Source organism: Monopterus albus, unplaced genomic scaffold, assembly GCF_001952655.1.
Source record: "Monopterus albus unplaced genomic scaffold, M_albus_1.0 scaffold488.1, whole genome shotgun sequence".
In the NCBI taxonomy this organism is placed as follows: Eukaryota; Metazoa; Chordata; class Actinopteri; order Synbranchiformes; family Synbranchidae; genus Monopterus; species Monopterus albus.
In genome coordinates, this window is record NW_018128368.1 from 108,910 (window position 1) to 131,672 (window position 22,763).

The following is a 22,763-nucleotide window of genomic DNA, read 5'->3' on the forward strand; positions in this document are numbered from 1 at the left end:
TATAATTTAGATTATATGATTACAAACACAGATGGTCGAAAAAATCCCGCATAGGGCGAAATTACACATAACATTTTCAAAGCTGAGAACGGAAGTAAATTTAATGTGCACGTTGCTCTTGTACAATGCAAGACATTTGTTAAGTATGCATTGAATTAGGTTACAGATATGTTTGCAAGATGCAAATTTAATAGTTCCATTTTTGAAGGGATTTAAGTTGAATAGAATACACATTCCAGTTATAATGTCATTTAGATTTTTCAGGCATATTTCACATTTACTCCCAAGTTGCATGTCCCAGGAGAAGCTCCTGCCATTGACTTTTGAAAAGAAACTGCTGTTTTTCACTCCCAAATTGTACTGATATAGATGTTTTGTTTTAAGTTCAAGAGCAAAGTGATTTAGGAATGTGTGTGTAGTTGTATAATGTATATTAATTTGTATTCAGGCTCAGGAAACGGCCCAGCTGGAGGAGTATTTGCAGGGATGGGGTGAAGTGATTCTAGTTGGAGATCGTGTCCTGCGCTGGGAAAAGCTTTGGTTCCCTGGAGCCCTGATTGGTGCCACCACTGTCCTCTTCCTGTGAGTCCATTTTACTGTGTGCTGGGTCACTGGGTTTACACACGCTGGGCGCATAGTTGGTATAGCACAGATTTCCTCCCTTTCAACAATGACACATTTGATCTCTGAGAGAAAGGCAAGAAGTACTCTGTTCTACATTGGTTTAAGATAGAATTCACAGGTGGATGAATTTGTATTAAAACAAGAATTCAAATGTTAAGTGGTGCTGCATGGTAAATTGTTTTGTGATCCCTGTGAGATATTAGTCTCGATTCTGCGATGACTGCATTAGCAGGAAGATCCCTTGCATCAAACCAAGTGCTCCCTTTTCCTCGCTAAGCTGTGTTAACCAATAGTAGGAATGTGTTTCCTCATGTGATGAGCTGTAGACAGGAAGAGAAGACTTATTAAAAAAAATTGTAAATATCCAACATGTTTGACATTATGAAAGATGTTCTGTACCCTCCTGCAACTATTTTTCAAATGTTGTAGGAATGTGTTTCCTCATGTGATGAGCTGTAGACAGGAAGAGAAGACTTATTAAAAAAAATTGTAAATATCCAACATGTTTGACATTATGAAAGATGTTCTGTACCCTCCTGCAACTATTTTTCAAATGTTGCTCTGCCTGCCCTTGCACCTAGCACCATAAGGCAGAAATAAATCACTTTTTGCTTATTAGTTGCTGTTATTGATTAATGCAGCTTAGCAAGGAAAAGGATAATCACCTTTATTTGGCCAAGTATGTTGCACACAAGGAATTTGATTCCGGTACAGAACCGAGGAAGCCATCTGCGGTGCCAACGCACACCGATGGCTCTAACCATCAGTGGCAACTTGGGGTTTCAGTGTCTTGCCCAAGGACACTTCAACATGTGGACTGCAGGGACTATGATTCCAACCACCAACCCTCCAGTTGGGGAATGACTGCTCTATTCACTGAACCACAGTTGCCCCCAAGGGAGTATATGTTTTGATGCAAGGGATCTCACAATGTAAACATGGCAGAATCATTGTCACGTGAGACGGAGATCTAAATCGTGCTCGCAAAATGATTTATTGTGCAGACCTATTAGTAAGCTCTCCCACATTGTTGAAACACAAAGCCTGAAGAAGGAAACAAGGTAGATGGTACCAGATTAGGTTTTGTTAAATGATCTTAAGTTGTAGTGTTCTTTTGTTTGTCAGAGTCAATTTTGAGTAACATTTTATGTACAAAATCCAGACTAGGGCGAGAGGCGGGTTACACCCTGGACAGGTCGTTGGTCATACAGTGAAGATAAAAAAAATGCTTGTGAACACTTGAAATGAAACTGGTTTACAACTGTAACTAACTGCTTTGTCTTCTTCTCAAGGCTGATTTACTACTTGGACCCATCAGTGCTGACTGGGCTCTCATGCACTGTCATGTTGGTCTGCCTGGCTCACTACCTGGTGCCCACCCTCGCACCCAGAGTATTTGGCTCCAATAAGTGGTGAGAGCCTGAGGATGAAATTCACATATAAAAAATATGTTCCTGGGTTGTTGTTTTTTTTTTTTTGTTTGTTTGTTTTTGTTTTTTTGTTTTTTTTGATGTTGAGGTATTTTTGTAAGGGTTTCTGCTAGTTGTGGAATTTGAAATGGAAGTTTCTGTCTCACGCTGATGTTAACATGAACCCTTCCTAAACCTGATAGGACAAAAGAGGAATATTATGGTACCTGTTCTTGAAATGGTATTAAATTTCTCCTAAATTGCCAAACAAAGTTAGCCCCTTCAAAAAAATAAATCAGCAGCTGCATCCAATAAAATCTCAATGGGTTTTTCCAGAACAAAATCTGAGCTTACAATATTCTGCCAGATTTTGCTAGGCTAGCCTAAGAAATAATGAATTGAAATGTACAGACATGTATTCTTGAAGGCTAAAGGAATTTGGTTTTCTTCATATGGTGTGATCAGAAAACTTACCTACTTAGTTCATTGATAGGAAATGGTACATAATATTTTGGTTTTCCATTTTAACGCAACTTCTACATGACATGTAAAGCTGAATGAAAATCTACAAGAATATGCTTTTAAAGAGAGCATGTAAAGAAAGTTGTATAGTTCAGATCAGACTACATGTTCTGTAAATGAAGCTATAGCTGTAATGCAAGGCTTTTTTTCTTTGCTTTGTTGTTGGTAGCAGGACCTAAAGGCAGTTGCACTGGTACCAGATTGGAATAAAATCATCATTTAGAGCAGGGCTCCATACTAACCTTTTCTACTGAAAGGACGGTGCTCCTTACTGAACATTTTAGGAGCACCGGCACAAGGTCTTCGCCTTTCTCAATACCTGATTTTACTTGTATTTTCTTTTAAGAGATTGCTCAGTTTTTGGGCCACTCACTCTTGACTGAAAGAACATTTCATTATCACCTTGAAATGTAGTCCTCTCCATTGCAGACTTCTTCTTTTTTTTTTTTTGCATGCAACTTTGACATTACACCGTGATTACACAACAGCCGCTTGACTTGACTGTGTGAGAACCAGACACCCAGGACAGGACGGAGTGATGGCCTGTAGTTGGCAGCATGTTGGCTGTCTGCCCCTCTGCAGATGACTTCAACTGAAATATATAACTCTCTATCAGCAAAGCCTGACCTGCACCTTTATGTGCTGGGTATAGATGTGGGCCAGGACTATATGACTATGGATCTGCGGTCTCATCGAGATTTTTTTTTTTTTTTGAGATTATACTGTGTAGCTCAGGCTGCTGCTTTACAAAGACTGTGACAGAGTCTGACAAATAGCTGGGCTATCTGTGTGAGCTGGTAAATTGGAGCTTTCAGTGTCCTGTCACTGCCCCTGTTTGGCTCCCTGACAACAAGGCCTGAAATAGGGAACGATTGCTAAGCAGAAAATGAAGGCCACTTTTCCCAGCTGCCCCTCCTCCATCCCTTCTCTCACCCTGTTAGTGCTTATCCCTTATTCTTATAACACGATAACTTTATAGGACTTTTTTTTTTTGGCCAATTAAGCATGGCCCAAAGCTAAAAGTGAGGTCTCAAAAATCCTGTTTTGTTGACCCAACTGTTCAACACTGCAAAAATAATGAGTTTCTTATAAGAGGATAAGTAAAACCATCATATTCACATCTGAGCAGTCAGAACCAGTGAATTTTGGCATGTTTGTTCACAGAAATGACTTAAATGAAAAAGGGATTATCAAAATAGTTGTCAGTTCATTTTCTGTCACTTGTCACACTAATAATTTAAATTCATATGAAGATGGTGAACAATCTGAAACCTGAGATTTTTTTTTTTTTTTATTTGGACACATTGGGGAATTAAGTTGATGCATCAACACCAGCTCTACAGTGTGGCAGCCTTGAAGTTGTTGAAAAGGTGGTTTCTTTCCCCCTCTGATATTAAAAAAAGCTATTGACTAGTGAGGATAGCTGTCTTAATTTGACAAACCACACTGAACTTGTCAAATGTACTGGCTTCCTCTTGATGACAAGATTGAGAAGTGGTATTGGTATAAATTTGTCCAAACATCCTCTTGGCCTGTGCTTTGACTGAACAAAAGCTCTTTGCCAGGGTCTTGCAGTTAGTTTTGTGTTTTTTAATCTGTCCTTGGTCCTGGACCTCTCCTCGTGTGCAGGACAACTGAGCAGCAGCAGCATTTCCATGAGATTTGCGGTAACCTGGTGAAGACCCAGCATCGGGCCGTGGGCTGGTGGAAACGTTTCGGTACCCTCAAGGAGGAGAGGCCCAAAATGGTACATGTTGCATTTAATCCCAACCCTAACCCAAACTGAGTTAGCTGACCATCATGTACTGTACTGTAGACATCAGCTGTGAGAGTTGTCTGCAGTGTGGCACTGACTGCGGTTAATGGAACCTTCTTATCCATTTATTGCAATGGTGAACTCTCTGTGCTCCAGTTAAAAATGTCCTCAACTGACTTGGCTTTGCTTCTTCACATAGCAGACCTTAAACTGGGTTATAGACTGTGTTAACCACGTGTTTCACAGCTTTGTTACACCCACCGTCAGATCACATTTAATTGTCCAACTGCCACTGTGTTGGTTTCTTCAAAATGACAGCATATGTTCTGTTCTTTTAAAAATGTGCAAGCAATGTTGGATTATATCTCAGGAGTGATTACATGCACGTCAGTATATCATACTTGTGTTTTGCATGTGTAGCTGATCTGTTGTAGGCTGAATGTAATGTGACCTCCCTGCTCTCCACAGTACCTTGCCTCAGCGATCGGCAGCTTGCTGATGGTGGCCTGGATTGGACAGCAGGTGCACAACCTGTTCCTCACCTACCTGATTGGTGAGTACATTTCAACATTCAGTCACTGTACCCTATTGTCTAGTATTGGAGAAGGACGCTACATTCCCAATGTTACAGCCATGACCATCCTTCAGTCTTTCTCTTTATGTGTATTAATTTATTTTCTCATTTGTGCCAGCTGTTCACTCTTAGACACAAAAGGCACAGAGACTACTTCATGAAGTCTGGTTTGGTTATATTTTGTGTCACTGAGTTGCTTTCCAGTACTGTTGCAGTCACGCATAATTTATGACAAACATTTTCTAACAGACTGGATGTCTTGGCAACCTGTTACTGCTTTCTGACAGTTTTTCATTTTCCCCAGTCATGTGCACTGTTCTTGTTCAGCATGGTGTTAAGGACTTTTGATGAGGAAATGGGGAGTTATGCTTTTTGTGTGGCATCTTGTTTCTTTGTTTGCTTGTTTTTTGTCAGTTGCCTAGCAGCAGAGAGTTCTCATGTAAACTCCTCGAACATCATTTTTATCATGTATTCAGCTTCCTGTGGTATTTTTATTTATTTATTTTTTTTTTGGTCAGCATCAGTTAAGTCACCACAGTTCATAGCTCTTCTGCAGTTGTTAAATATCAGAATTCAGCATTGAATACAGATCAAAAGCATATGGTAAACATTTTAATATCATCTAAAGTCTGAATGTCCTTATTGTTTGTCCTTTTCCAAGCAAAAAATAACTACACAGACAGTCATATTTGTCAGAATGCAAGACAGAAGCTAGTGCATTTATATTGTAAGATGAATGTCTTACAGAAAATGAGATTGGGCAATCTACAAGTCCTATTTGCCTGCAAACTCAGCCTACTGTAGATACTGTCTTGATTTGCTTAGAGGTATTCCAGCAATTTTGTGTTGCATTTACAAAAAGTTGACTCACAAGAGTTTTTTTAAATGGGGGGGGATTGAATGGAAGCAACAAAGTTTCAGATGTCTTGACTGTCGAGTCTGTATTATTTGTCAACCAAAAGTATTGCGTCCTAAAATTTAAGTAGTAGACTGCCTCATGATGAGTAAGCTGCTTTTCATACATCTTCAAGCCAAATTCTCCTTTTTAAAATATAATTTTAATACACTGCACTTCCAAAACCCTTGAACACATAGTTAGACCATATGATTAAAATCTAGTGGTGCTTCTAAGCTGTTGACTCTTTCATATTTGGCAAAATGTTTATTTTTGTTTTTGTCTGTCACAGTGAGCTTCCTGCTGCTGCTGCCTGGCCTGAACCAGCATGGCGTCATCACCAAGTACGCTGGCATGGCCAAAAGGGAGATCAACAAACTGATCAAACACAAGGAGAAGAAGAACGAGTAGATGAAAGTGTGGATGAAGAGGGGAATGTCTGAAAGATGAACCACAACACAAAATGGAAGTTGTTTGAAGAAAATAGAGGAGAGCAGAATGAAATTCTCCTTTGTCTCTGCCACAGAGCAAGGCCACGCTTATTATTGTCACACATTGGTTGGTTTAAATTCTCCCTCCCACTCATCCTCCAACTCTTTATTTTAATTTCATCACCCACATGAGCTTTTTTTCTTCTTAGATTTGCCATCAGCGTACCCACCAAAATAAGGTTATCTGATACTGTTGCACATACATACACAGTACTTAGATGTTGAGCAGCACACCCACGCATGCTTCCCAGCCATGTTCACATTTAAAATTTTCCTTCAGTTTCTAAATGTTTCATTTTAAGATGTCAGTGATACTTTTAAGCCATTCTTGCTACTTAGACAAAGTGACTACTGAACAGTTTTTGTAACATTACTGCATCATTTTAACAACTTATGAATTCCTCACAATAGTAGTGGTTTTTTTTGTTTTGTTTTTTTGTTTTTGTGAAAATGTTTTTTCTGTTTCAGTTGTATTTAAGAATAGTGCTGAAAACAAAACTGGATTTAAAGCAGAGCATGTCAAGAGCCAGACTGTTCCCAGAATCAAGCCTACTGCTGCTAGTTGGACTCTAGTCTGTTAGCGCTTACATTAAAACCCTGCAGTGTTACTGATGTAGGGTGTTTCTGTGTAAATAGGCCTGTCTCTCACTGTCCTGTCACTCTTCAATTTCTCTGTCCTTGTTTATCTGTATTCCTTCCTTCTCAGTCTCTTGATGTCTAGTCTGATTGTCACCATTGACCTCATTTCAACATTTGTCTTTATTGAAGATCTTTATGAAAGTGAATAAAGTTTGCTTTAAATGAATGTTTACCAGCCTTTTTTTTTTAAGACTACCACTCTTATTAAACAGCTGAAACACTTTATGGCCTTGATTGTTGCAAGCCTAAAAGTGAAGATTTTTGCCTGAGTGGTCTAGAGGAAAGGTCATGAAAATTTAAAACTGCAGATATGTACTCGGTAAATTTCTTGGTAATCTGTCTTTAGCCTGGCCACCACTCCTGAGGTGGCAATATTCAAATCACATTTTGTAATATCAGTGGATCAAATTCCTGTGAGTAATGCGAGTCGTGTCACTGATGGTGATGACTACAGAGAATGTCAATAACTCTACTGTTAACATGTTAAATGAAGCACATTTAAGTTTGAGCTAAACCTGTGTGTGTAATTAATAAAACTATAAGTGTGATCTTTCTGAAATATCAAAGTTGTTGGACTTGATTGAGTTTCTCTATGTATTGAATGCTTAAAAAAAAAGATATTTGAGTATTTTTATCATTTTCATGTGATTGCCTACTTTGTATGTGTATCCGCAGACTTAACCCCAGTCGTGCCCATCAATTAAAGCAGTATAATGGCTTTTATGACTGCTCTCCTTTTTTCTGAGCTTTAAATGTCTCTAATTTCTGTTGTAGTTGCATGTCTTGCATAACTTGCATTACAACTTATCCACTAACAGGGTAAACTCACACATGCACACTATCGAACTGCCTATAACTGTTCTGAAGATATGAAAATTGAATGACTACAAAATATATAGCTAAGGCTTTCTTTTTTCATTTGGTATGCCATTTAAAACACTGTGATGTATGGATTCCAGGATGTATAACAAAATTTAAAAAGTTCTGGTCTCCCCTAAGTCTTTGGTATAAAGGAATGTATAACTCAACTCATAGCAAATGTTGCTTTTAGATAGTCACAGTTTGTTATAGAAGTAGATAAGGTTGTTATGGGACCAGTGCATGACAATATTATTGTTACAAAGCTACATGAGCAATCATATTTCAGAACCCTCAACTTGGACTTTCCTATGTATTGTAAAACTCCACTCGGACCAAACAGACTTTGTCACTGAATACCTGTGTGTTTCTCGATGCAGTAAAGAAGGACGCGGTGTACACTGGAAAAACTGTTGTTTTGTCACTGATATGTACTCAGTGGTGTGAACGCAGAGGAGCTGTGCCTGAAGTCGCAGGGCATTAATTCCAAGGCTATCTCCATGCATTGCTTCTTATGTTGTGTTAATTCATCCTGTTTTAGTGAGGGTTAGTCATCAGTCTAACTCATGCTGAATCAAATGGCAACACTAACAGGAAGCCTCGCCTAATCTGAGATGTATAAAAAAAATTTAGCCTTTATTAACTGCAGCTGGTTTACCTACAGCACTACATATAAGATGACAATGTCTAACTCCTATACTGTATTTATAGAGTGTTCTGTTGTTTCTGATTTGATTGCCTCTTATTTAACATAAACCAAGATTCCATCACAACAAAAAGGGCGCTTCTCGACTGGATTGCACTACCTCACAGTTTGTTAAATCAGAAATATGTTTCAGTAGTCTTTTCTCCTATGGTTGCATGGGCTGAAGTAAATGTGAGGGCACATAAACCTAAAAGAACACCCCAAAAACAGTATTGTCAGCTCTGTCTTCTAAGTTGAAGATAACTAACCAAACAGGGCAACAGACATAGCCTAGTGCAAAATACAGTCTAGCATTTTTGGCAGGGACACATTTTAGTTGTTTGGCTCTGTAGTTTATCTTATTTGGTTTAAAATGAAACTGAATGAGATTAAAGCACTGACTTTAAGCTGTTTGATTGTGTTCACATCCACAGTGGGGGAACAGTGAAATCACTGCAGCCTCCTTTTTATTTTGAAAAGATTGGAGTCCCAGTATGTCCCTGCGATGGACTGGCAACCTGTCCAGGATGTAGTTATCTTCATATCCTGAACAGTCCCACTTCTGAAGCATCTTGTATTGAAGCACTATGTTTCAGTTTAACAAATGCGTTTTCTTTAAAAAAAAAAAATATATATTTATCCTATGAACAGCTGATTAAACATATTGTACTTCAGGACTCAGTGGAGGAACTACAGAGGACGACGTTATATACTCCGGTGCAATAGGTGGCAGCATACATCTTTAAAGTTGGTTTGTATTCCGCTATTAAAAATAAAGAGGAAGAAGAACAGCTGCGGAGGATTATGCACACCGGACTGGTTTTGGTGCATTATTTCCAGTCTATGTGAATTAGTCAGTACGTTAACACTAACACGCTGATTGATTTGGTTGAAGGTGAAAATCTTTTCCTCGTCGAAATGGCGTCTAATGGTAAGAAATACGGCCAGGTTAACATTTCTTCAGTGTCTGGATAATGTTATATAGCTAGATATCTTTAGTGCTCTGCATTCTGCTAGCTGTTATTAGCTAGCTAGGGCGCTTGTGCTACTGACCCAGTTTCTGCTGGCGACCCCGCCTCTCAGTACTCAGACGGCTGGTGTAGATAATAAGCAATGGTCTTTGTTAGATTTTAGGTACGTCTTTTATCTTTTCTGATATGAAAATTGACAAGGACCAGTTTGCCGCGACAGTGATTTTGCGCGTATTGACCTGTTTACTAATAACCACATACATCACAGTTAACGTTAGCTATATAATAAACAGTGTTGCTATTTTGGCTTTTATTTATTTCAGTATCATTTAAAAATCGGCTTGCAGACTTGTGTAATCCATCTTGACGAACATCCAGTACATTATATTTTGTCAGAATCACATTATTATAGCACTGCAAATATAGATAATTTTCTTTCCTGGCATTTTCATCTATTAATCTATTGCTTTACCCACGACGTGAAGAAAAGGTTGTGAAAAAATGCTGGTCACAATTTTTGAAAAAAAAAAACGTGTCGTACACATATTAACACTTCAGCTATATCACAACACAGACCTGCAACATTAACGTTACACAACTCAAGCAAGCTGCCTCAGGAAAATCTGTTACTTGGAAGTTTTAAAATATCAAATGAAAATATCAAACTTTAAATCTCTTTATAGTTTGTTGATCGTTACTATACCATCCAAATAATGTCTGACAGCTTTGGAACTAGCTCTATTTGATGTATGGTGTTAAACATAATAACATTCTACTTATAATATTAACACTCCATTTCATTTTTTCCATAGATTATTCCCAGTCGTCTGCTCAGGGGTAAGTAATGCAGTATTCATCTAGTCATAAATCAGAATTTCTCAGCCTTTTGTGTAGCAACTCTACATCAGCTTAGTTTTGAAACATAATCATACTCTATATACAATGCAGTGAATCGGGAGCTCCCTTCGTTCTTATAAAACCACCAAGAAGCAAAACATATACGTAGATACACCAAGCTAAAACTAATGCAGTCTACAAAGGTTATAATGTTTAGATTTTCTTCAAACTGTTTTAGAGAGGTTTTGATTCAATCATATGATTATTATGGAGGATGTAGTTTGTGCTGCTGTTGAATTGTATTGCATTATATAGTGCTGTACCTGTAAATATACATTGTACATACAGACCTGTTGAATGCATCTAGACTGTGTGTGTGTGTGTGTATGTATATGTGTGTCCTTGCTCCTTTTCTCTCAGCCTATATTGTTTACTTGCCCTTTGTTATTGCCGTACATAAGGATGTACATACATATTGAGAGCCGCTGTACCAGAGTCAAATTCCTCATGTGTCCAACACACCTGGCCAATAAAGCTGATTCTGATTCTGATATTAACAGCTTGAAGTTTGTATATTTGGTGTATGAACCTTGTTTTTAAATCCTTGCAGCTATGGATCATATGGTGGTGGTGGTGGCGGCGGCGGTGCTAATCAGGGCTATGGTCAGTCCTCTGGCCAGAGCTACAGCCAGCAGGGCTATGGAGGGTACAACCAAAGCTCTGATAGCAGTTCTGGCTCCTACAGCCAGGGGGGATATGGCAGCTATGGTCAACCCCATTCAGGTAGATGCAGATTCAGTAACCTTTAAAACCCATACAGTTTTTTAGCCATGCATTTTTATGTTAATTAAATAATAATAAATATATTTAGGGTTTCAATGGTATGAGAGTTTCACATTATGATAACAGTCTCAGTAAATATCACAGTTTCACCTTATTATGCTATACGGCATTACAGTAACTATTATTATCATCTACAACAACCCTCAAAAGAATGAGAAGTGTGTGTTTCTTTTTAATTGCAAGTGACTGACAGTTGATTGAGCTGGATTGCTCCACTAGATTGATCCTGAAGAATAAACAGAGTTATGAACATGATTTAAAAAAGAGCATACAGCTAAAGCATTAATCAATTGACTGGCTTGTAAAACTTAAGACAGTAGTAAGAAATGTCGTTACAGTGTTCTCAGCGATTATCAGAATAGTTGTCAAGTTTATTGTAGGTGGCCTTCCCTTAGGAAGCTTGTAGGCTAGTGGCTAAGGCACAGCGCTCTTGCCACGGCGCCCCGGGTTTGAATCCAGGTTGCGCCAGGAAGGGCATCCGGTGTGAAACACGTGCCAAATGTCAACATGCAAGTCGATTTGCTGTGGCGACTCCGAAACGGGAAAAAGCCAAAAGTGACATTCATTGTCAAGTTTATTGTAGGTGTTTGACAGTGCAGCCAGACTGGTCCTGCCTGTACCTTCACTTACACACACAGGGACGCACTCATTTATTTGAGCCAGTGTGTCTGTTTCAGGGGTCAGATCGAGACCAGTGTAAGCCCTTTTATAAGTCAGAGGTTAAGAAACGGGACACTTAATTTGAGCGGAGGGATGGTGTTCTTGAAGGTGGTTGTTTTTGTATATTCGAAGTAATCGTATGCTGCTGCTTTCAATTTTTTTGATGGATAGAATTTGGTGATATCAGCCTCCTTCTCTGCTGTTTGTTTGCTGCATGTGTGTGTGGCACCCATTGCAGAGTCTGACAGGCAGTTGTTTAAGAAAGGTGTGCACATGTGGCATTTTTTCTTCAATACTGGTAATAAGCAAATGTGTATGCTATGATAACCATCAATTTTCATATCATGGTATAGCATAAAACTGGTATACTGCTGCAACCCTAATAATAATACAATTTTATTCAAATGTATGCCCTGGCTTTTCTGTTCTCCCAGGAGGATATGGTTCTCCGCCCTCTAACCAGAGTGGTGGGGGTGGTTATAGTCATTCCAATCAGTCTTATAGCTCTGGAGGCTATAGCAGCAGCAGTAGCAGCAGCAACCAGCCATCCAACATGACCTACAACCAGCAGTCATCCTTCTCTGGTTACAGCCAGCAGCAGCCTCCTCCATCCTCTGCAAAGTAAGAGCCTATCAAGACACCAGATGTGGAGTAATTGTTTTCTCAAATGTTTTTCAGTTTTTGAAATGCTGCTCTTTTCCCCACCATCACCAGTTATGAAGGTAACTCGCAGGCCCCTGGCTACAACCAGCCACCCAGTGGTGGACAGAGTGGAGGTGGTTATGGGAGCAGTGGAGGTCAGACTGGTGGCTACGGGGGCAGTGGGTGCCACCAACAACCATCCCAGCATGGAGGAGGTCACTACAACCAGCCTGCAAGCTATAACTCCCCCCCTCCACAGAGCTATAGTCAACAAAGCCAGTACAGTCAAAGTGGAGGTGAGGAATGGGTTCATTTTTCCAAATGAAAAGAAGCTGATATAAGTCAACAATTGACAAAGCTGTACATAACATTTGTGCAAATTTTATAGCTCAGGATAATTACCCCTGCCATAACCCTAACAGCTTTCATTCATGCTATTTCTTTAGTAGAGAAGTAGTTCCACAGTTTGAGACTATTTGTCTCAACTTTTTAGCAGGATATGGAGATGAAAGCCCACCCATGAGTGGAGGTGGAGGGTTGGGGTACGGTGGTCCTGATGGAGCTTATGGTGGTCAGGATGTTCGTGGTGGCAGGGGCCGAGGGGGTGGATTCGGAAGTCGTGGAGGCGGTGGATATGATCGTGGTTTTGATCGAGGAGGCAGAGGTGGACTGAGAGGACGAGGAGGCATGGGGTAAGTGTTTAAAATTCATCGAGTGGCCTTGTTATCTGTTCCTCACGTTGCTTAAAGTTGGTGGAACTGTATAGATAAGACTAATTGTAAGAATAAAATAAAATGTTAGAGGGTGCATTGTTCTAAGTTTGTGTCTATATGTTAATGCAGCTGAGAGGTGTGTGCTGATTTATCAACATTCTCCCTCCCACGTGGTTTTGAGGAAAACTAATCCCAAGGATTTTTAAATTGCCAGAGTGATTCTAAAGTTTTCTGTCCGTAGAGAATATGCTACAAATCTTTACAGAGCCATCCACCTTTCCTGTACATATTAAAAGTTTATCAGTGTTTTGCAGTATCTCCCTGAGTTAAATGGCACACAGGCAGTCTATGTTCTGTGCTGGATTGGTTCTGATTTATTACAAAATAATATCAGGGCAACAATCACTAATATCAGTTGCAGTACTACTGTACTTGGACAAAGGGAGAACCCATGTATCATGGTTTCTAAAGGAAACACATCAACAGGAAAACTGAGTGGTTCTGAAAGCATCAGACACTTAAAGTACTTTCTTACTGTTAGGTACTTAATCGCATATATTTTAAAATGCAATACACTTTTTAACAAATATGTTAAATGTATGAATTCTCTGATCTAACACAGTGACTGCTGTGCACATGCACGCAAAAGCAACAGGGAAACAGAGAATGCACTAGGGATACTGAGTAGTGATTTGTACTAAGACGACAGTTCATGTACACAGAACATGCTCAGTGTGTGACTGAATTTTTGTTTCTTTTAGCTCTACTTTCAACACTCAAAATTCAAAACAGCTTAGTTTTGGCAATATGGTATCAGTGTGCACACCCGTAGTGCTGACATAAACCCATCATTGCCTGGATGCTGACAGTGTGCAATACAGTAAAAATCAATATCACATATTAATAGAAATGCCTTTGTGGTATTATCACACAGTATAGTGATATGATATAAAATACTGTGGTAAAAAGATCATTTTTTTAATACATTCATGAAGTGAATTGTGCTCCACTGTTGTGCAATGCATCAAGAAAAACTGTGAGAAACAGAACATTCAGTAACTCAGCTTGGGAATTTTTAATCACAGTAGCATTTTATAAAGCAATAACCTAACCATACCATCATGATATGATACTAGTGAAAGTTGATTAACAATAATTTCAATTATTGCCCAATTAAAGTTGTGTTTCATCAGAAAATATAAAGTGCCCAGAGCTCAAACAAGGACATTGTACTGTGTCTTCAGAAAGTATTCAAATTCATTCACCTTTTGTACACTTAATTTCGTTCTTGATTTTATTTTAAATGGATAAAACTGGCATTACATTTTCAGAAGCCCCTACTGGCAACAGGTACACCTTCCATTCTTTTTGGATAAGTCTCTACAAGCTTTGCACATCTGGATTTGGGCAGTTTATCCCATTTTTTTTTCTGGCACATCCTCTCAAGCTCCATCAGATTGGATGGGAACATGGGAAGTGTATCTTCAGCTCTCTCCACAAATGTTTGGTGGGTTTAAGTCTGGGCTTTGGCAGGGTGTCTCAGGAATACTCGTACTGAAAGCAATAAATATTCAAAACGAATCAGCTGGATCGCTAATTACACTGGTCAGACTTAACAGCTTTTACATGGATTGAGGGGGCAAACATTCAGCGTCAGAGTTTATGAACTTGCAGAGCAGTTCACATACATCCATGCCCTGACCTCGGTAACAACTGTATGCTAATGTTAGCTTAGTTAGCTTTGCTAGCTTGTTAATAAGAGTTGAATCCCCATCATAGGCAGAGTTGTGTTAAAGAAAACAAACATGTAGAGGAGCTGTTCATAGACAGTCCCTGCTCAGGGCTGTCATGTGTTTGTGTGTGCGTAATTGAGGAATAAAGCGGGGCATGGAGGGCCTGAGCGAATACGAGCGCTATGCGTGGCCCTACAGTGAAATAAGATTTAACCTATTTTAAATCAACATGCTACAGTCGATGTTGATATTGTGGTGGTCCACCACAAATAAATCAATATACAGGAAACACTGAGAATCAAATACTTTATTTTGTGTAGAAATGAGATGCACAGTGCTTTGCTTACCTAACTTTTGTTGCGCACCCAGTTTACTCCTGGCTGGAGACATCGCTGCTTCATAGTGGTTCCCCCCCAGTGAGACAAATCATGCCAAGCAGCCTGCTCCTCAACAACACAATCAGAGAAATAAATGCAAATATCATGCTGTATGCACGATATAAAATAAAATTAATTTGACCAGTACCAATTATAAAGCACACGAAAAATGGTAGTTGTATTGAAGGCAGCAATTTGTCATTGTTTTTCATTTTCATTCATTAATACTGACAAGCATCACATTTTGACTCTAGTGTGCCTCAATGACAAGTCAGATGGTTAGTAGAATAATGGCAAGCACAGAGAATCAGAATCTGCTTTACTGGCCAGGTGTGTTGAATAAACAAGGAGTTTGACTGGCAGAATGGCTCTCAGTGTGCCTGAACAATGCTCTGCTGTAAGGCAACGAGTAAACAAGATAAGGCTGAGAGAACAAAAACCAAGAAAAATCAATGTGCATTAGGAAAATAAAAACTAAAGTTCTCATGGAAATACATACACAGTTTGGATGGAGTTTTTATATACAAAAGTCTATTTACAAGGTATTACACCAAGGGTTGTCATTCTGTTATACAGTGGGTTAAGTGTTCATCAGTGTGATGGCCCAGGGGAAGAAACTGTCCTCGTGTCTGTTCATTTTGGTGTACGTTGACCTGTAGCACCGTTCAGAGGGGAGGAGCTCAAACAGTTTGTGTCCAGGGTGTGAGGGGTCTGCAGAAATCTTCTCTACCCTTCTTTTGACCTGTGAGGTGTAAAGGTCCTCCATGGAGGGCAGGCTGGTACAGATGATTCCTTCTGCAGTCCTGACTGTCCACAGGAGTCTGTTCCTGTCCTGTTTGGTTGCTGAGCCAAACCAGACAGTGATGGAGGTGCAGAGAACAGACTTCATGATTCCCCTCTATGACTGTACCAGCAGCTCCCGAGGCAGGTTGAACTTCTTGAGCTGACACAGGAAGTACATCCCCTGCTATTCTTGGTCATGGTGCTGATGTTGCTTGAAGTACTCTACTACTGATACAGTGCTGCTGAGTATGAGGGGCGGGTAAGGTGTGTGGGCTCTTCATAAAGCCCACTGTCATCTCCACTGTTTTCAGCACATTCAACTCCAGATTGTTGCGACTGCATCACAAGGCCAGCTGTTCAGCATTCACGCTGTAGGCCAGCTCGTCACTGTCTCGGATGAGACCGATGACCGTTGTGTGAACTTCAGGAGTTTAACAGAGGGGTTCTCTGAGGTGCAGTCACCTTTGCACACTTCTCTACACAGACAAGGGGTTGAAAAGCTGAAAAAATGTTTCAGCTTTTCAGAGTAGCTTTTCTTTTCTACTTTGTCTCTTGTCAGTGTGTTCCTGGCCTGCCTGTACAGGATCCTGTCCTCACTTCTGTAGGTAGGCCTCCTCTTTGGTACAAGGAAGCTGCTGGAATCTTACTGTGAACCAGGGCTTGTTGTTGTTGTATGTGCAGAAGGTCTTGGTGGGCACACACAAACCTCACAAAAGCTGATGTGCGATGTCACATTGTCAGTGATTTCATCCAGGTCTGTAGACACAGCCTGAAATACACTCGAATCTATGCTATCAAAGCAGGCCTGTAGCTCTGACTTTGCCTGCTCAGTCCATCTCTTCACTGTTTTGACAACAGGCTTCGCAGCTTCAAGTTTCTGCCTATGGGCTGGGATGAGATGGCCTATGCGGTGATCAGAGAGACCGAGGGCTGCATGGAGGACAGAGCGATATGTGTCCTTTATTACCTTGCAGCAGTGGTCCAATACATTTTTGTCCGTGAATGGACAACTGATGTGCTGTCTATTTGGGCAGTTCGTGGGTACGAAATTTCCTCTGTTAAAATCTCCTAGAACAGTGAGTTGGGAGTCGTGATGTTTCACTTCCATGCTAGTTATTAGTGTGGTCAGGTGCTGTAGTGGGCTAGCAGCACACTATTAGACACTATTATATTTTTAATAGTGGCACTGTTTATGCTTTATGCTTCAATTTGCACTGTACATAATAAAAAGAGGAAAATAAAGGCAGAGTTTGGGTGAGACCCTCGATGGAGAACCATCAGCAAAGCGGACCATACAACGAAAGAGGAAGCTGCAATGTATTAGTCCTGTACGTGTCTGAATTAAGTTGTAGAGGTGTTCATTCTCCTGCCACAGTTCAGTCACTTTAACTGTCCAGTGCACTTTGACACTACAGTCCTTTTTAATCACCATTCTTGAAACGTGACAATTTTATTTACGTAATATGTCTCCTTCGTACGTGACATCATTAATCATCAATAGTCGATGTCAGTTGTAAATATTAAATGTTTAAAAAATCTTAATGGGAACGACTGACATTAACTGGTTCTTAAGACTTAAGATTAGAATCTTTACATGGCATACACTACATGAATTTACCTGCCAACTGTCGGCAACGACTGACCCAGACTGAGCACAACTGGGTCCGATCAGTTGTCATGCCCAGATGCCAACTGCAACGTGCAGCTTATGGTTGCTTAGCAATGGTAGACACCACGGTAGCGCAAGCTCCCAAGCACTTTGGATAGAAGGGAAAAAGTGCCACAGCTAGCGTTTTCTGTGCGTTTATAGACGCAATAAGTGAACCGCCGCTTAAGGAGGAGGTAGGGCTGGAATGAGGGAAAAGTTACATGCAGCCATAAACAGGTTTACTGCATGTGCCTGTAATTTACTGTTTTAAACATCAGTAGGATAAATAATAATAGCAAACACCTGCACTATCAGATCAGTGTCTCGCTGTAGAAGCTTTACAAAAAACAGCAGTGAGCAAATCCCATTCAAACTGAAATGCAGCAAATGACCATATGATGTGATTGTGCATGTTAATGTGTGTCTGCAGTTATTTCTATAGTGTGCTTGTATTACAGTCAATGGTACGAAATCTTTGTCTGTTAGTGGTCTTGTTACCGTTTTTACATTACTATAAACCTTATTTACAGCAGGCTCTCCACTGCCTGTGTGATGATCCAAACAAAAATGAGCTGGGTGCTTTCTTGTGCTGGTACAAACAAGTTGTAAAAGGACAAGATTTATCATTCCAAACTTTGATTTTTGTGATTGTTTCACAAATTATGTCATTGACCTAAGCGTTGCTCTAAAAAAAGGTATCGACAACAAAAATATTGCAATAGATATTTATTTTTTAAATCTGCAGAGAGGACACTAAACACAAAATTTGACAAAACTTACAGCACTAAACACAGGTTAAGATTGAATTTGTGAGAACCTGAGAGTTGTTTGCAACACACTGGGACATTGTCAAGAAGCTTTCTGATTAGATAAGTTTTGTCCAAAATCTTAATTAGTAAAAACATACAGGCTGTTCTTCAAACAGCATTTCTGTACAAACTTAAAGAAACATATGTACAAATAAAGAAAAATAGATTATGGTTTGGCCAAACGTTGCATGTAAAACCAAAAAAAATTAGGCAGGAGAGAACAGGGGCAAATACTTTGCAGCAAGCTCATCATTAAGCGAAACTATGAAGCCAAAACTAGTATGGTAAGTTGATGGTTTTGTTTTTCTAATAAAGTTTGTACATTATTTCATGTACATTTTTGTAACCTCATAACGTTGGTAATAAACTCAGACAAATTAGTTTGCCATTTCCTTGTATGTTTTCTCATCCATCATGGACTTTTCTTTTCTTCTTCCCACCACTACATTACATTGAACTCAGTCCCCATTGGTTAATCTCAGTGTCCTTTCAATAGGCAGGTACCACTGAGCGCTGATCAGCTGATATCCTTGTGTGTTGTTCAACAAAAACATTGTTAAATGATGATGCATTTTTATCTTGATGTATTGAAGGGTTAATTTGATTTTGGAGTGATTTGAACATAACACGAGTGGAAAGCTACTGGTGCTTGTCTTACCACACCTTTTTTTTGTTTTTGTTTGTTTAATACCAGACATGATATCCTGGTATACTAAAGTGTACAGTGGGTACGGAAAGTATTCAGACCCCCTTAAATTTTTCACTCTTTGTTATATTGCAGCCATATGCTAAAATCATTTAAGTTCATTTTTTCCCTCATTAATGTACACACAGCACCCCATATTGACAGAAAAACACAGAATTTTTGACATTTTTGCAGATTTATTAAAAAAGAAAAACTGAAATATCACATGGTCATAAGTATTCAGACCCTTTGCTGTGACACTCATATATTTAACTTAGGTGCTGTCCATTTTTTCTGATCATCCCTGAGATGGTTCTACACCTTCATTTGAGTCCAGCTGTGTTTGATTATACTGATTGGACGTGATTAGGAAAGCCACACACCTGTCTATATAAGACCCTACAGCTCACAGTGCATGTCAGAGCAAATGAGAATCATGAGGTCAAAGGAACTGCCTGAAGAGCTCAGAGACAGAATTGTGGCAAGGCATAGATCTGGCCAAGGTTACAAAAAAATTTCTGCTGCACTTAAGGTTCCTAAGAGCACAGTGACCTCCATAATCCTTAAATGGAAGACGTTTGGGATGACCAGAACCCTTCCTAGAACTGGCCGTCCGGCCAAACTGAGTTATTGGGGAACAAGAGTCTTGGTGAGAGAGGTACAGAAGAACCCAAAGATGACTGTGACTGAGCTCCAGAGATGCAGTCCGGTATGTGTGGAGAAAACCAGGCACTGTTCATCACCTGTCCAATACAGTCCCAACAGTGCAGCATGGTGGTGGCAGCATCATGCTATGGGGGTGTTTTTCAGCTGCAGGGACCGGACGACTGGTTGCAATCGAGGGAAGGGTGAATGCGGCCAAGTACAGGGATATCCTGGACGAAAACCTTCTCCAGAGTGCTCAGGACCTCAGACTGGGCCGAAGGTTCACCTTCCAACAAGACAATGACCCTAAGCACACAGCTAAAATAACGAAGGAGTGGCTTTACAACAACTCTGTGACTGTTCTTGAATGGCCCAGCCAGAGCCCTGATTTAAACCCAATTGAGCATCTCTGGAGAGACCTGAAAATGGCTGTCCACCAAGGTTTACCATCCAACCTGACAGAACTGGAGAGGATCTGCAAGGAGGAATGGCAGAGGATCCCCAAATGCAGGTGTGAAAAACTTGTTGCATCATTCCCAAAAAGACTCATGGCTGTATTAGCTCAAAAGGGTGCTTCTACTAAATACTGAGCAAAGGGTCTGAATACTTATGACCATGTGATATTTCAGTTTTTCTTTTTTAATAAATCTGCAAAAATGTCAAAAATTCTGTGTTTTTCTGTCAATATGGGGTGCTGTGTGTACATTGAGGGAAAAAAATGAACTTAAATGATTTTAGAATATGGCTGCAATATAACAAAGAGTGAAAAATTTAATGGGGTTTGAATACTTTCCGTACCCACTGTATGTGCCATTTTTAAAATAAACAATTTGAGCAAGTATTCAAGTGTAAACTAAAGGCATAACCCGCCCATAACCAAAACATAACATTAGCAACCACATAGCAGATTATTTGCTACATTACATTTTTTGGCAGTTTAAAAAAAATATCATAGCATGGTCAGTAAGCCTCAACAAATTGAAGTGTCTTTTTGTCTGTACCACCACAACATGATGCTGCCACCCCCAAAATGTGTTTCCATGGCAAGTAATTTGTGCCCTTGACTTTGCCTAAACACTAACATGCCACAAAAACATTACCATCACCTGCCAACACCCTGTTACCACCTCCTTTCCAACCAGCTCTCACTGTGTCATGCTCTGTTTTAATCAAATCTTTGAATCTTCTCTTAGGCTTTTACCATCTTTCCAGGCTGACTTTCTGCTCTTAAGACATCATTTTGGAAATTACAAATGGGGGACATGAACAGACTTTATTCTTCTTGTACTTCAAGGAAAGACCGATTAAAAATATAATTTGGGTGATGATGAGAAGAACCTCAAAGAACAACTGTTTTGGGATTTATTGCAATTTGTGTAAAAACTAAAGGTTTTCTGAAACCTTAAAACCCATCCAGGGATTAAAGGTGGTAAAGTTTGGGGTGGGTAACTGACAAAATCCAAGTTTTATCATGAAACAAAATGGGTACATACAAATCACTGAAAGAGTTCATAGGACTTTGGGAGTAAAAATGACAAATTTCTGTTGCTTGTGAGATCTAAACACAAGCTCTTCGAACTGACCTGTTGTCCTGAAGGTAAATTCAACAGATTCACAACAAGATTAAGTAGTGGTTCAATAGGACAAGTGCCAAATGAACGGAGGTGGATTTAATGAAGAGACTGTGAGAGTGAAGGTTACCCACAACCCATAAAGAGAAATCGCTGTCAGCACCAGCCTTCAATGTGTGTCATTTTTCTCTTCCTCTTCATCAGAATGGGCGATCGTGGAGGATTCAATAAGTTTGGTGGTAAGTGACAAAAAACACCTTAGTAAAACGGTTTGAGTTTGAAGAGGCTAAGCTAATGGGAGGGGAAGTCATTATACTCAAAAAGGGTAAAAGGTTACAGTATTTAAGTGTGTTGTTTTTGAAATAACCCAAGTATTGGGCCAGTTACAGTTTAATATTACGCTGATTTAAATTATTACACAGGTCTGTAATTTTAAAGTTTTTTTGCTTTCGAATTGAAATGTGCTAATTTTTTATGGATTCTGAGGTGCTGAGTTCAAATATGACCTTTATAAGAGCTGATTGGCTATACTTTTTAGGACACAGCCATTTACGCTCGTTTGCCAGGGGGCAAAAAAAAAAAAACTGCAAAAAAAAAAAAAAAGACAATTGATGACACCTTTTGGCTTTAAGAGAGAATACGGGCTGACGTATACAGCAAAGAGCTTGAAGTCCTGAGTTCTGCCATTTTCAAACAAAAAAGACATTTCCAGTGCCATTGGCAGTTAAGAGTTTTAGATATTTTTGTTTTCAGTGGTCCAGAATTACAAAGATGAATTATTTTTGTTTCTTAAGCATTTTGGTTGTAGACAAGTGTTAATGGTTGGAGGGCAACAGTGTAAACACATGCAGAGAAGAATGTCTGTGTTGCATAGAGATTTTCATCTTAAGGAAAATAATGTATATAACGGGAGAGGTTATCCATGAGACTTTCATGTTACTTCATTTTCTCAGTGAGTTACAAAAGGTCGTGTGATTTTAATCTTTTCCATGTCAGAGCCTTACAGGTAAGAGCTCTGTGGGTTATAAAGTGTTACTTAAGAAGTGTAAGGTATGTTGTGTACTTTTACTCACAGAGGGTGTTCTCTGTTATGGCAGTAGCTTTTTTGTACTCTTATCTTGCATCTTTGGGGTTGGAATTTAATGTTGTTTGAGTCTGATGGATGGCTGTTCAAAATCACCAATGAGTATCAAGAGCTTAGGCCTTACAAATGGAGAAAATGGCGTGACACTGCAAACATGCAGTGATGGGGAAGCTAGTTTACAGGCACAAGTTTACAAGCTACCAATTGCTTCACACTGGAAAAAGTTGAACTATAGCAAATCTTCCCCAGGGAGAATTTTAGTTTGATTATTTGAGCTACTTTGAAAAAGTACAAATTGACAAAGTGCTG

The 22,763-nt window shown here is 39.5% G+C and overlaps 2 protein-coding genes across 2 annotated transcripts in view; both read left to right on the plus strand.

The window, feature by feature from the left end:
• Positions 1-7,628, plus strand: part of arl6ip1 (ARL6 interacting reticulophagy regulator 1) — an 8,450-nt gene extending 822 nt beyond the window's left edge. The window contains exons 2-6 of the mRNA XM_020587933.1: positions 449-582; positions 1,917-2,036; positions 4,185-4,302; positions 4,780-4,864; positions 6,073-7,628. Coding sequence (XP_020443589.1) covers positions 449-582; positions 1,917-2,036; positions 4,185-4,302; positions 4,780-4,864; positions 6,073-6,191 — 576 coding nt within the window. The 3' untranslated portion in view covers positions 6,192-7,628. The remainder of the gene's footprint in view (positions 1-448; positions 583-1,916; positions 2,037-4,184; positions 4,303-4,779; positions 4,865-6,072) is intronic.
• A 1,618-nt stretch (positions 7,629-9,246) lies between these two features.
• The window catches only part of fus (FUS RNA binding protein), a 25,737-nt gene continuing 12,220 nt past the window's right edge, over positions 9,247-22,763 (plus strand). The window contains exons 1-7 of the mRNA XM_020587921.1: positions 9,247-9,384; positions 10,237-10,261; positions 10,872-11,044; positions 12,199-12,385; positions 12,479-12,702; positions 12,900-13,098; positions 21,575-21,609. Of these exons, the coding sequence (XP_020443577.1) occupies positions 9,372-9,384; positions 10,237-10,261; positions 10,872-11,044; positions 12,199-12,385; positions 12,479-12,702; positions 12,900-13,098; positions 21,575-21,609 (856 nt within the window). The 5' untranslated portion in view covers positions 9,247-9,371. The remainder of the gene's footprint in view (positions 9,385-10,236; positions 10,262-10,871; positions 11,045-12,198; positions 12,386-12,478; positions 12,703-12,899; positions 13,099-21,574; positions 21,610-22,763) is intronic.